The 15,206-nt window shown below is 36.7% G+C and overlaps 2 protein-coding genes across 6 annotated transcripts; both read right to left on the bottom strand.

Moving 5' to 3' along the window:
* Positions 1–1,412: 1,412 nt before the first annotated feature.
* Positions 1,413–5,757, bottom strand: LOC110416701 (tRNA modification GTPase). Its single transcript, XM_021428750.2, has 10 exons — positions 5,337–5,757; positions 4,922–5,244; positions 4,624–4,762; positions 4,224–4,345; positions 3,903–4,106; positions 3,470–3,529; positions 3,104–3,242; positions 2,290–2,408; positions 1,944–2,162; positions 1,413–1,767 (listed from the first exon to the last, which is right to left on the bottom strand). The coding sequence occupies exons 1-10, from the start codon at positions 5,512–5,514 to the stop codon at positions 1,573–1,575; spliced, it is 1,698 nt and encodes a 565-aa protein (XP_021284425.1). The 5' UTR covers positions 5,515–5,757; the 3' UTR covers positions 1,413–1,572.
* Positions 5,758–7,537: 1,780 nt separating this feature from the next.
* Positions 7,538–14,321, bottom strand: SULTR1;3 (sulfate transporter 1;3). 5 transcript variants are annotated; one of them, XM_021428681.2, is made up of 16 exons: positions 13,847–14,319; positions 13,595–13,740; positions 12,393–12,470; positions 11,689–12,042; positions 11,537–11,585; positions 11,232–11,439; positions 10,919–11,093; positions 10,702–10,767; positions 10,503–10,616; positions 10,251–10,367; positions 10,007–10,133; positions 9,230–9,516; positions 8,940–9,130; positions 8,345–8,430; positions 8,155–8,231; positions 7,538–7,999 (listed from the first exon to the last, which is right to left on the bottom strand). In XM_021428681.2, the coding sequence occupies exons 4-16, from the start codon at positions 12,031–12,033 to the stop codon at positions 7,856–7,858; spliced, it is 1,986 nt and encodes a 661-aa protein (XP_021284356.1). In that variant the 5' UTR covers positions 12,034–12,042; positions 12,393–12,470; positions 13,595–13,740; positions 13,847–14,319; the 3' UTR covers positions 7,538–7,855. The 5 variants fall into 5 exon arrangements, with proteins under 5 accessions (XP_021284356.1, XP_021284357.1, XP_021284358.1 ...); XM_021428682.2 differs by having other exon boundaries at positions 13,595–13,702; XM_021428683.2 differs by lacking the exon at positions 12,393–12,470 and having other exon boundaries at positions 13,847–14,321.
* Between the last annotated feature and the right edge of the window lie 885 nt (positions 14,322–15,206).

Genomic DNA, 15,206 nt, shown 5'->3' with positions numbered 1-15,206 from the left:
GAGAATTCAAACTTAATTTTTGTAAAAAAGATAAATAAATTTACATATTCTATAATTAAATAATCAAGTAAGAAAATATTTACATATATTTTTTAATATCATAAATCTTTTACATTTAAATATTTGACTTATTAATAAGTATATAAATAATCTACTTAAAAATTTATACTTTTTATATTATTTTCAATTTAGTCCCTTAACATCTCAATTTTATTCAATTTAGTTTTTATACAATATATTTTTGTTCAATTTAATCTTTATGACATGGTAAAATTTTTTGTTTGAAAAATTTTTTGATTTGCCACGAGGCACTAACATGGTGGCACTACCATGTCATCGTATAGTGCCATATGGTATGCCATGTCATCAAAATGTGACATATCAATATTGACATCATCGCTGATATCATTCTTTAACAGTAAAATTTAACGTTGTTAGGAGAAAAACTAAATTAACATAATTTTTAAAATCAAGAGATTAAATTACTTCAATTTTGAGTATAGTAACTAAATTAAACAAAATTGAAGAGTACAGAAACTAGAGAGATCTTTCGACAAAAAAAAAATGTAGAAAATGGCAAGATTGGTGATAATCATCATCATCATTTTTTCTTCATCTTGTGACTAAGTTTTTCCTTCTTCTCTCTTTCTTTTCTCTTCAATTCTTGTTTCTTCATCTTCTCTTTTTCTTCTTTCCTCTTCATCTCCTTTCGTAGTCGATTCCTCCTCTCCTTCTCCATCTTTTCTTTTTCTTCTCTCTTCCTTCTCTCCTTCTCCTTGGCTCTCTTCTCCTTCTCCTTTGCTTTCTTTCTCTTTTCTATCTCTTCCTCTTCTTCTCTTGTGAGTTGCCTTTTAACGCTGAAGCACATTTCTGGTTGGCTGCAATAGATTTGCTACTCTTTTCACAAAAAAGAATACTGATTAATATAAAGGGTCACAAAGCCGTCTAATTTGTTGGTTCTCCAACATTAATTCATTGTTGTAGATATTTACCTATTGGCCATTGCCGTCCAAAGGCCGGCCATGGCTTTGTCTCACTTTTTGACTCCATGCACTTCCTCCCATTTATAGATAAACCATGCACCCACAAGATGATTACATAGAAATATTAACTACAAGTAGCAATAACACGAAGACTAGAAATTGACTAAATAATCAGAGAGCCATGAACTGTATCGTTTTAAGAATGTTTGGGAAAGTGTAAATGATTGGTTTTCATGGCATTTCGTCACTGTGTTCTCGCTTGTTTAAACAATTTTGGGCCGCCAGCATAACCTTCCCCTTCAACGTTTCTGGTCCCCAATCAAAATGATATTGAAAGAAAACATTATCGAAAATATGTTGTATTTAGGATACTTAAAATCAAGAGCTGCTTTCAATCGAAGAAAATCGGCCCAAATTCAGTCAACATGATCATCCCCAACGGCATCCTCGGATAGAATATATTTGGTTTGATTTAATTGTTTGTTGAAGCCATAAATTTGACCAAATAATACAAGAAGAAAGAATAAATTAGCAGCAAAATTTGTGCTTTACACGAACCACTTACAGTAGTACTACTAAAAAACCCCATCTATTTACCTATACAGAACTTGCCAAAAATGTTGGATAAAATCTCCTCGGAGATGTCTTCTCCACTTATCTGGCCAAGGGCCAATGCTGCATCCTTTAAATCAATTGTCCAAAAATCAAGAGGCAGTTCCTCATTTATTGATGATTTTAATCTAACAAAAGCCTCCTTGGCACGCATGAGCTGTTCACATTGTCTCTGAGAAAGTCACAAGAAGATATTTCACAAGGAACAGTCAGAATCAACATAAGAGTGTGTGATATGGAGCAGTTATAAGCTCAAAACTGTGGATCCCCAGATCCTTGAGAAACGAATATGGAACTAAGGTTGCCATAAAAGCAAAATAGCCAAATAGGCAGTTTAAATATGCTAACCTGGTTTACTGTCCATCTACGTCCTCCTGCAGGAATCTGATTTAGGCCAACAATCTCTGAGATTGATTTCTCCAAATCTTGTATTCCTTGACCAGTGATGGCGCATGTAAAGACATGCTTAGTGAAAGACTTGGCTTCTCTATCCACCCAATCAGAGCAAGCAGATGAAGCACAGTCTATTTTATTGATCACTAGAATCATTGGGATGGATGTTGATCTCTGAACCCCCAAAATAACAACCAATTACATTATATACTCAAAGAAGCTTAATTCATTGGATAAAGTACTTATAAAATGGTAAAAGTAGCAAGATTGGTGGATATTAACCACAATGCCGCAAGCTTACCTTATTGGATTGAATCCTCTCAAGAAGTTTGGTATCTTCCACAGTCCATCCATCAAGTGCACTAACTGTCATGATAATGACATCAGCACCCATAGCCACTGCTTCAGATCTCTCCACACCTAGAACAAAACAGTCACACAAATCTAAGTAATTATCAACATATTAAAACAAGAACCATAAAGCAAAAAATTAACTTCCAATTTGAATAGAACTATTCAAATAATACTTAATCAACTGCTCCGAAGAGGCAAAGAATACCTCAAACACTCCCTACTTGCTATCACAGAGTTTAAAATTAAACACACCAAATTTCTTCACTCAATGAAAGGAAAAGCATTGAGGTCCTGTACATTTCAGAGTAATCAAACCAAATTGTGTCTTGCATGGCATTACCAGCAACACAGTGATATCAAGCTTCGTAATCCCCAACGCATAATTGATAAGCCAAAACGTGCCAGCAAGCTTAATGATACTCTCTATGCAGCACAAAGAAGACCTAGAAGAAACAAATAGCATCTTTGCTAGGAATTTGGAGGTTTCATGATAGGAAATGACAAAATACAGAGTATAGCCCAGTCCTCTGGCCACCAAAAGAGGGGCTCATTCATTGAATTTCCAATATGAACCAGAATAATATTTTCCTTCTCGGTGGGTTCAAGAGACTGGCAGTTGAATCAAAGATATTTTTGTAGGAACCAACTTTCTTATGCAAAAAGCATAATGTAGTAACAATCAACTTGCATACTCCTACTTGATGCTTGTAGATTAAATGAGCCTTCTTGGGATTAGAGTCAGGCAAGGAGAAAATTCTTACCCATCTTCTCCACAACGTCATCAGTTTCCCTGATGCCTGCAGTATCAAGAAGTGTTACAGGGACACCAGAAACAGTAACACTGGCTTCCACCACATCTCGAGTGGTTCCCGCAATATCTGTAACTATAGCCCTCTCACTCTGCACGCTAAAAGTAATGCATAGGGTTGAATAAGATGCCATGCCATGCCATTTTTATGTGAAAGAACCAGTGAGCAAATGAGAGGACCAAGATCTTATATGTCAAACAAAAAGTTTAGATGATGTAACACAGACATGATGACCAGACCAAAACTGACTAATGGCCATATTAATAAATGATGCAATAGGAAGAAAAGTTTGGGGGGGGTGGGGGGGTTGCAGCGTACTTTGCTCCATGCATTAAGGAGGCTTGACTTCCCAACATTTGGACGGCCAACAATTGCTATCTGCAAGATTTTGAATAAGAAAATTAGAAAACAGAAATTCATAAAATGGAGGCAACTGCATTTGTAATAATTAATCTTAAAGATAAAATGCATATACTATCTCCAAGCATGTACAGACCAAAAGCTTCAAGCATCTTGCTATCAAAAAACAATAAATGACTGACAGATATAATAAGATCCGACTGATGATCAAAAGTCAGAAAGTCTCCGATGCTTTAGAGATATGTTTTTTTTCTACCAACACTTTTGTGATATGTATTGGGGTATAAAATATAAATTATAAATAAGACCAGCTTTCTGCAGTTGAACTCACAGACATAAAGTTTTCGACTTCATATACATTCAAAGATCTCTGAGTCCTTGGAGATTTTACCTGCAATCCTGATTGCAGAAGCTTATCATAATTGGCAGTCTCCAGCGCATGCTCTACCTCTTGTGACATGGCATGTATTCTATCCATAACTAAGTTGAAATCTAGTGGTGGCATCTCATCCTCAAAATCTAAACGAGCCTCTATCTCAGTAAGCAACTCAATGCACTGTCCTCGCAATGATCTGACTAAAGAACAGAAGCCCCCCTGTCAAACAGCCAAGTTCTTCAGTGCTGTTAGTCACACTGCCTACCAACGATTGGTTAAAAGCACCATGGAAAATTCAAAGGTAAAAAACAACAGCATTCTAAAGGTGAAACATGCCTGAATTCCTGCCAAAGCTGCATCAGCGGCAGCAACAGACTTAGCAGAAATTAGTTTTCCAACATTTTCAGCTTGGGAAAGATCTAAGCGACCATTTAGGAATGCACGGAGGGTAAACTCGCCTAAAAAAGGGGGAAAAAAACAAAAGATGAGGAAATGTTTTGACAAAAGATGCATGTACGAGAATATCCCCAATGCCTCTTTAAGAGGAGGTAGAAGAAGCCATCTAGAAAAGCATGTTTTCAAGGGCATGACATTCGAACTATAGAAAAGTAAACAAGAAATCCAAGTTAGGAATACTTGGCTTTCAATCAAACAAGGAATATAGGTGTCAAATGATTTAAAATTCTATCTAACAGTTAGAAAAGCCACATAAATTCTACATAACAAGCCAACCAACCTGGTTCAGCGAGCCTTGCTCCAGCTTCTAAACAAGCCTTCAACACACGACGCAGACACACTTCACTCCCATGACACTGAAGCTCAACCACATCTTCACGAGTATATGATTTAGGAGCCAGCATTGGCACAGCTAAAACCTTAAAAAAAGAACACTATTTAAACCAAAAGCAAAAGAAAAACTCAAAACGAAAATGCCAACTTTGCCATCCATATCCCAAGTCCCAACTCCAACAACAAAGAAAACAAATACCCGGTAAAGATTTAACAAAAATAGAATCATTTTTATAAAACTAAACCTCATCAACTACATTCCCTTGAGAGTCCAAAACGACGCCATACTCAACAACATGACTGGTAGGCCCCCAAGATGCTGAACCTGAATCAAAACTCTTCTCCTGCTTCTTCTTCTTCTTCTTGGCCGGATAAAAAACACGGCCGGCGATATTAACAGCGGTGGGACCAGACAAACGAACAATGCCAACGGCTGCAGGAGGGCCTCCTAAAGAAGTGACAATGGCTGCAATGGTGCTTGTCGTGCTCTGGGTCTGAATTGGGTCGCCCTGGTTCACTGAACCCAAACCCACCAAGCGGTCATCGTTGTTGGAGACGAAAGTGGTCTCTGCAAAGGAAAAAAGCGAAATGGGCAGTTATATAGAAGTGAATATGACAAAAAAAAAGAATTTTTTGGGGGGCTTGAGAGAGATGAAGAACCTTGGCGAGTGGAGGCAACGGGTTTAAGGGGTTTGAGGGCTTGGGATTTAGGGAAGAGAGGGAAGAGAAAAGATAGCTTTTTGGGGAAGACTAGAGAGGATAAGGGCAGTCGAGGAGGCGGTTTTGTTGGTCTGTAAAAGTGAGTGATAATGGCACGGACAGATGGGAGTACAGCCATTCTTTTTCAGTCTCTTTTGTGTCTGATTTTTCACCGGCGACTGTATTATCGGGGAGCTAAAAGCAAGAGGAGGATCCACAAACAGCATATCCTTTTTTTTACTGAATGTGTCCTTGGGCCAAGGTTAGCTGGTTCATTCTGGGCCTTTCCCATGCCCCAATCTTGGAGCGCTAGCTGACAAGCAACCAGCATAATAGGAAAAGCCTTTCAGGGCCGCCATTTCTAGAGCTTTAACAATATTTCTGATGAACAAACTTCTATGCATGGTGATATACAGATGTTGTAACAGTTGATTTTTCTCATTTCTCTTTCCTGAGTTATTTGATATTTTTCACCCTATTTCCACTGTTGGTTTCTTCTGGTATTTGATGTCTGGTTGACTTACACAATTTGATCATAACTGTTTTTTGAGTAATAGATAGATTCCAAGGCTTTCAAGCCTACTACACATGCTAATGTGAAATGCCAAGCATATAACGTATTTCTTTTTTTCTCAATCAAGTGATATTTTAGTAAGTATCAAGGTATTGATACAAGAACTGGTCGTAAGTCATGAGAACAGAAACATAAGAGCAACAAGAGCACACCCAAATTAAGTCCACTCAAGTGGCTTAGCAATCAACCCAACTGTGAAAGACCAACGACTCCTGAAGAAGAAAAAGAAACAACACATTTCCAGCTGAAAATAACAGGAACCAACATATTCTCAGCTGGAAACAATGAACCAAAACAGAAGCATACACCAGAAGAAGGAGAAGCAGTAACACAAAACACTCCTCCTCTTTCACCATCATGTAAAGAAAATTTCGACTTTATCCACCCCAAATTTGGTTAGAGAATCGGCCATGGAATTCGCCTTCCGGAAGGTGTGAACAAACACGATATCTTCATCCAGTTTACGAAAGTTGTAAATTTCATTACTGATGCATCACGTATCCCAAGAGCGATGATGTTTCCCCGTATCTAAAAAAATTTGATCTTACAATGTGACTTGATAATCAAATCTTTTTGAACCGACTCATGATGTTGAAGTACATAATTGAATTGCGTTGTTAATGACCATCAATTCAGCAAAGTTTGAATCCCCGACTCCTAAAGTCTGACCAATTAGTATTTCTTAATATACCACCAGAATCAAAAGCTCTCGGTTTCTCTCTAATCAAGACGTCTAACGTTAAAACTTCAGCTCATTATCAACAGGGAAAACCCACGATATTACTGTTCAAGACCGATTAGAAGTTTGGGAAAGATTGGATTGTCATGGGATTGACCACTAAGCAATCTCGTCACTTGCTTCGTTTCCTTCATTAGCTTTAATCCAAAACATGAAACGCATTTTAATAAACAAGAAAATTTTCTTCCCATCTCAGACTTTTTCACTAAATACAGAATCATTTCTTGTTAGCCACAAGCACCATAAAAAAGCATCACATACCGCAAGAGGCCTAGTGGTACTGGAAATTACTGAAGGAAATCCGATACGGGGCCACAGTTAGATGCTACTGAAAGGACTTTATCCACAAAGCTGCCCAGTGGAGTTCAAAAAGAATAAAATGGCGTGTTAGAATCTTTCTTCTTTATTAAGTACAAACCCTTCTTTATATAAAAATGAACGTGGGTCGGGGTTCTTTATGAATCTAGCTAGACTAACGTCTAAGTTCTTGCCTACAATCAGTGTAGCTCGTCTTACCCCATGGAAACAGAACTCTCGAGTACGTCACCACTTTAAATTAGTGAGCATGATAGGATTTTAATATAAAGCAGACTTCCAAAAGTTTGGTCAAATTTCAATCAATGAACCTTCGTAATTCATCTGCATAATCACTTATTTTAATCAAATGCAATACGTTTCTTATAAAAGAATGGGTGAAGATACCGGCCCCTACCAGATAAAACTTCAATTAATTCATGGAATTATAATTTGTGGGAACAAGTGATTCCCTCTTATTCATTCATTTGCCTTTTTTTTCCCTTATGGAAGTGATAAAAGTGTGTATTAAGAGGAATCAAAATTCCTGAAAAGCATACAAACCCCTTTGATTTTGATGAGTGATTCCATAGGTTAACAGGAAAAGAAAAAACATTGGATACTATATATATATATATATATATATATAAATATATAGACATATTTGCAAATTTAAAACCTAAACCTTATCCCCAAGCACATTGTACACTTGTGTTTTGTCCCTCTTGACTGTGTATGACGTCAGCCACTCCACTTGAACCATCTTTATAATTGGCCCCCTCATTATTGAGCTGCATCTGAGATCCCTCTCTCACCACTGCACATGTATATCTGCTCTCATTTCTGTTATACAACAACAACATTTCTCATTGTTCATACTTCTTCCACCAGTTTTGGGGAACATGATGAAACTGCATCTGAAACAGTCAGGAAGATCTTGTCTTCGCCAATTAAATTTGCAAAATCTGAAGCATGAAGCTTGTCAATCACCGTTGGTCCAGGATTTGCCAGAATAAGCTGTAAGAAAATGCAGGCACCTCAGGTAACTGGTAAAGCTATTGAACTTTGTTTTTTTTAAGGTAGTTTATGTTCTTCTGTTAATTATAGTCTGTAGCTAAAGGTAGATTTTGTTGCATCATATATATTTTTATTTGAGCCAGTATCTGTTTTACCTGAACACCTTTTTTCCCTAGACTCCTGTGTAATTCTTCCAAGGCGTGGATGCCACTGGTATCAATGTCAGTTACAGCTACACATACACACACACAAGACATTAGGAAAAGTGAGCTTAAACGGCAAACAAAGACAGTAAGCTAGAATATAAGACAATCAATTCTTAAAGTACCAGTAGAGAATTCTTACGTGACATCTCAACTATCAAAAACTGGATTGTTGGCTGGCATGCAGCTTTCACTAGCTCTTCTTCATCCATCAACCATCTCAGTATCCTGCAAGGATGTTGATTTTGAGCATCTTGAATTCTAATTGAAACCTGGCTGATTCAGCCAAATTCTAAAACATTGAAACCTATCACAACTCTAATATATTAATAGTACACTTTAAAGGTCATGGCTTGAAACATTTTACCACAGAGAAATAACTCAAGACTTTCAGCCTTGTACCAAGTGAAAATAGTTAAATTTACCCAGAGAAGAAAATTTATGTTCTCTGTTGTCTCTAATAATTATAAGTTTGATTGTTCCTCTTGCATGCCACTGCCATTGCTAGCTTTCTCCTCACAGGATTTATAGACATGCTAAGTTCTATATTGGTTTAGCCACAACTCAAGAATTTATGTATAAGTTTGCTAGTTTCAACCAAACTCAGACCTTGAAGCCTGGTTCTCAGGAAATGATTTACCAGCAATTGCCTAGATATTGATTATGAGTTGTAGAATACATTCCCTTAAATGAAACCTATATAATTGAGTATGAGAGACAGGCTAAGAATCATGTACCTCTCCTTGACATAATTAGAGTTGGAAAAGTAAATAGCAGAATCAACTCTCACGATCAGAACCCCTGGAACTTTAGCTGCTTCTGGATATTGTTGGATATTTCGGTACACAGTAGTCCTAGGGAGCTTCCCAAGAATAGCAGTTCGAGGCCTAGTAACTTGTAAGAGGATTTTAGCAAAGGATATTGTGACCTGCCATGAAATTCAGTGACAACAGATAAACAATCAAACAGATAAATAGCGTACAGTTCATCTTCTGAAATTTTAGTTAGTGGACATCTATCTTCTTACAGCAATTAAGAGGCCTATCTCAACTGATGAAAAGACTACTCCAAGAAATGCTCCCAGGCATGCAACAAAATCAAATTTATCAATCTTCCATATTAAAATTGCTGCCGGAACATCGATAAGCCCAATCACAGCAGATATGATGATGGAAGCGAGAATAGCATTTGGGGTGTACTTGAAAAGAGGTGTTATGAATTCTAAGGTTAGAAATACAACACAGGACATAATGATATTAGAGACTGCAGTTTCGCACCCAGCCATGTAATTTACTGCTGATCGAGAAAATGAACCTGCAAGTAATAAAGGAATAATATCATCAGTTACATACCAATAGAATCTTTTACAGCATATAGATCAAGAGGCTAAATCTTGAGGATCTTCCCCTTTCTCATCCATATATATATATATATATATATATATATATATATATATATATATATATATAGATCACATCATTTTACTTGCTTGAACCTTTGAATTCATCAATATTCTCTCTCTCTCTCTCTCTGTGCATCTATATTGTCACTATATCTGAGTCTCATTGACAAATAATTAAAAAGATTTAATACATTATCAAAAAAAGAAGATTTAACAAGCTGCAAATGTAAAATGTAAGTCAATTATTGATATTATACATGCCTGATTTAACACGTAGCTTCAAAAGAAAAAAAGTTCTGATATTTTTATAAAATGCATATGCTTTTTGTTAGTTTAAGTAGTCTGAACTTTGAGTGCAAAAGTGAGTAGGTTGACATAAATAAACATGTTCTCCCTTCTCACCTGTGGCCACATAGCAGGAAGTCATTGAACCAACGACATTCATTGCTCCCAGTGCCACCATTTCTTTGTTTCCATTTATTTGATAGTCTTTCATTGAAGCAAAAGTTCTTCCAATGGCTACAGCTTCCTGATAAATTAACCCCCAAAAAGAGAAAAAAGAGGAAACATGGAAGGTCTATTTAGATACAATGTCATAATCAATTTTCTTGGTTAGTGAAGTGGATAGAAAAAACAGTTGGCTTACCGTCAATGCTATCATACCAGCCACGACACCAATCCTCAAACCTTTTAGAAGATAGTCACCACTGAAATAAATTTGATCCACAGATGAGGGATTGATTCCTTTCTCAATGTGTTTCACCTGCACACAAGGGAAAAGCAGTGGTGCTGCTGTCGCTACTCATTGCAAAACTACTATAATTTCTGCCACCACTGGAACTACTAAATTGCAATATTTTACTAAGAGATTATTAGAGGTTAAAGAAAAGGTGCTTACAATCTGAACTCCTTTCTTTTCTGCATGCGTTATATAAACAAAAAAGGTGGAGAGAATAACAGATATCAATGGAGCTATTGCAGGCACCCAGAATAATTTCCTGCTCGTCTTTCCCTATTCCTCAAATGATGTAAAAGTTAGCAAATGGTCCCAAGCTTGTTATCGTTAAAAAACAAAAATAAGAATTAGAGGCTCTTACAATGTACTTGGCAAACAGAAGGAAAGATAAAAAGCTAACTCCAATGAGTATAGTCTGCCAGTTCCACTGCAAAGTAGTATTAGGTAAATTTAGTAACTGAAATGTCGTGAAATTGGTTGGAAACTCTTCAGGTTGCAGGGTGCAACTCCTCTTCAAAAGGAGAAAATAAAAATACACAATTTTTTTCAAAAAAGGAGAGAGATGGAGGGCTGCTTACTCCGTGGTGGACGTTGCCCCATACGGAGTTCATTACAGAAATAATATCTGATTTCTTTGTAAAGTCTTTTATACCAAGAAGACCCTTAAGCTGTTGGAGGGCAATTGTGACAGCAGCTCCAGCCATAAAACCCACAATGGCAGCATGGGACAGGAAGTCAATCAAAAAGCCCAACCTAATAATTTGTTTCAAAAGTTTGTTTACTGAATGCTAGAAGCAGTAAAGGATCCATAAAAATATGAGAAACACAAAGTTAACAGAAAAAAATATTATGGGCAGCTGTCATCAGACTTCCTTGACTATACACAATTACCTGAGAAAACCAAGAGTTGCTTGAGTAATCCCAGCAAAAAAGGTAGCTGTAAATGCAAGCCGCCGATACTCAGCTTTATTTTTGATGGGGTCAATCTCACTTGAAAGCATAGTCCCTAGTAAAAGAGATACCACAGCGACTGGTCCAATGGCAATATCTCTTGAACTTCCCATGAAGGCATAAATCAATGGTGGAACAAGGCTGGAGTCTTCAATGGTTAAGATAAATAATAAAAACCTTTAGACAAAGCCAAAACAATGATACTTTAACAATGTCAGGCGATGATAAAGAACGTGGAAACTTACAAAGCCCATACTGTGGATCCAAGTTTGCTAGCTTTGCATAACCAATATCCTGTTTTTCCAAGTAGACTGAATAGTTAAATTTGACTGGACATGAAAAATATTGGAGGTTCTCTAGCCGCCCTATGTATGTTTTTGGAGCATAGGTAATCTACCTGAGGAATGCAGAGACTTGCAATAGTCAGTCCAGCAATGAGATCACCTCTAAATTTTCTCCAGCTGTAACCCCTTGCCCATTCAAGAATGGGGAAAATGGCCTGGACGCCAAGGATAAACTTTCGAGACCTTGGTTGATCCTTGAAGGGACGCAGAGGATCATCATGGAAGAATGTTTCTTTCACAGTGGCTGTGAATTCCCTGAAGAGGTTTTGCTTAGGGGGAACTCCTACCTTGTGAAGATACTGTGTGTTATACACAGAGTGGCGTGAGGATGACAGGCTTCTAATGTCCATCTCTTTTGTTTCACCCTCCTCAACATTTGAATGAGCCTGCGAAGCCATGTCACTTATCTGTAGCAGAGGAAAAGTGAGCCTGATCAGAAAGAAGGCAATGCTTGTTCTTGCTGCCCATCAATACCAAGAGATATAGCAAAAGCTTGAACCCATGCAAACCATGAGAAACATTATACAAACTAATTCATAGTTTTTTATATGTTATTCCGTGTAAGCACTGCGTTAAAATTTACTAACAGAGCTTTGACATTTAAGAACAGAACATCACGTTAGGCTCAATGTTCTTGAACTGCCCAACCCATCTATAGAAAGTGAATATAGTTCATGGCATTGGAATGGAGTGAAGATGCCAAAATAACCAAGTAAAAGCTGTTGAGCTAAGAGTGATAAAGAAATTAGAAGCTAACCAAAGAAAGTGGATGGAGGTTTAGAGACTGCAAAGACTTGTTGAACTTGGAAGAAGGAAGATCTTGCTTATATAAGTCCTGAAAGGTTTTCAGGTCAAACTTTACAAGCTAAAAGAGAGAATTAAACAGCAATAATGTATGAATCTGGATCTCTTACATGTCATTTACGTGACAGGCAACCAAGTGGTATCAAATTTTAATATTACAGCCGACCAACACACAGATTATTCAATACCTAGCCATTGATGTAAGCAAAAGATAATCTCTTCCATAATTGTGGTGCTTATTGAATAAAATACGCAGTTTATAAAGCTGTTGACTTATATGCAAAGTGGCAGCGCAGGCAGGAAACCAAAGACTTTAGCCACCTCTTTCTGTGTGTCTTTTTATGTATATTTTTCTTCTTATAATTATAATGAAAAGTTTCAGAGAAACATACAAGCTGAAATAACACCACATAGATGGCAGTTCTGCTAATATTAAATGACAAAAGTAATAAAGCGAAGAAAAATGTAGCTTCTGTGGATCAAAACCAGCTGTTAGAAAGAGCAGTTTTGGTTTTAATTGGATGAAGTCATCTCTGATGTATTCTCAAGGGTCGCATTTTAAAGAAGGCCCCTCCCTTAAACTGCTGTTACTGGACCCAAGGTGACCACTAATTAGTTTCTCTCTTGACATGGACTGTAAAATTGACAACAGAAACAAACAAAAAACTTTCCAACCAGTTTCTTGAAATATCACAATACCATCCATGGCTGCAACTCTACCATTACAAGTACTGTTCTAATTAATGGACCAGCAGATAGAATTTTCCTTTCAAAAATGGGTCACTGAAAAAATATGCCATAGCCAGAAAAGAATTAATTAAAAGAGAGTAACATACTAAAGAACCATATAAAAGTTCGAAAAGAAATTCAATTATGCCCCTTTGGAAAAATCTACAAGACAACTTGACCAGATCAAAAGAATACAATTCCTGATTAATTATTCGAATGGTCAAACTGATTTAATGCATCAATAAGCAGTTCCATAATCCTTAAAACTTCAAATTGCACCAGCAGCAATTTGATCTGGAATACTTATTCTTATATTTAACCCCAGAATCCCAGATACAGTTCAAATATCAAAGAGCATATATTTTTGCATATTGCATGTCCTTTTAAGGAGAGAGAATAAAGGCTAATCTAGCAAGTCTGCCACACCTCTTTTCATATACTTCACATCGAAGCCATTGATAGTGGAAGAACCCACCCCACCCTAACCGGACACCTTGTTAAAGTTGTTCAAAAGTTTGTACTTCACCAGAGAATCTGCAGGCTCGCAGAAGCACACCAAAAGATGAAAAGGTCTGAAAAGAACAACATATATGACAAAAAGAAAAAGGCACAAAAAAATGAATAATCATACATGCAAAAAAAGTAGAAGTGCTCTTCAAAGTCACTCCAAAAGCTAACCTTTTCGCTTCCCACACTTGATGGTCCTCCTCTTTCTCTGCATTTTTAATGATTCTGATAAATAAACTAATAAACCACTGCCAGAAGAAGATAACAGGAAAGAACCCAAATCTCGTCCAGGTTCAATGAACCCAATATTGCCATTCATTTTCTTGCCATTTTCTGTTTTTTTTTTCCCATTTCCTATCCTATATTTTTTGAACTGAAAATATTGCTTTTGGCATGCCTCATTTGCCTAGAAAATCAACAGTTCCAACTTTTCCCGGACACCAAACTGACCCATACACCATGAAACCCTCCAAGCTCTTGTTTATGTTAACTTGTCTCCGACATAATCTTTAGTTATATGATCGAATGAGTAAAGACTCGGAGTCGTTGAGTTTTAGCTTCAGTCTTGGAAGTTTCAAAGTTTGAAACAAAGCCAAGTTGCTGGGATATTTACGGTTCCTACCACCAATTTTTCTTTCCACGTTGTGTCCGATACCAGGAAAGTCAGAGAAGAGGGCATGGCCTCTATTTTGACTAGATTTTGTCTTTGTCAAATTCAACAATTACGAAGAGTGGGGCCATGCCCTTGAGGCTGACATAGTAGGCAGACGTTATGCCAAACTGGTTGAACATGGACGAGTTATAGGGTAGGTTCACTTTTGGGAGGATTTTAGGGTTTGGACTGGGATGTTTGAATTTATTGGCCTTGGGGCTATATTCTATTCAGTTCAATTTGGGCCAGGTGAACTTTTCCTTTCGGTGGGACTTCTACTTACTACTTGTTTCATCTTTCTTTATCACATGATGTGATATGATTATTTGTTTGGTATATTTCACTCTAACATCACCATGTACCAAGTGCAACTCGTCAAAAAATAGACCAAAGAGCAAAAAGAATAATTGTGAGGTAATTGAAGCGTACAAATAAAAGACACATACTGAGAATCGAATGACCTTATCTTTCTGAAAAGATTGAAGTAGGGGACAGGAAGAGGATTAGACAAGATTTGTCACATTGATTACAAAGACTGTATGCACATTGAACTTTCAAATTAAATAAGATGGGCTACAAAGTCTAAACCGATTAAAATGTGTTTAATCTTGATTATATCCTATCTTTTCTTTTTTATTTGTTGATTAGATCCTATCCACTTTCCCTTTTCCATTGATCTTTTGTAGTAGCCATAATATTTTAAAAAATACTTTTTAAGTTATTTAAAAAATTTTAAATAAATTTTATTCTTTTATTATATTTAATTAAATTTTATTATTTTTTATTTTGAATCATATAAGTTTTTATGATTCATAACTAATTAATTATTATTAACTAAAATGATACTTATCATTTCATGCTTAGTGACGCTGATATGAT

The sequence above is a fragment of the Theobroma umbraticum genome, unplaced genomic scaffold (assembly GCF_002168275.2).
Source record: "Theobroma umbraticum cultivar Fairchild unplaced genomic scaffold, ASM216827v3 scaffold_51.0, whole genome shotgun sequence".
Lineage (NCBI taxonomy): Eukaryota > Viridiplantae > Streptophyta > Magnoliopsida > Malvales > Malvaceae > Theobroma > Theobroma umbraticum.
This window is presented reverse-complemented; position numbering and strand designations above follow the sequence as displayed.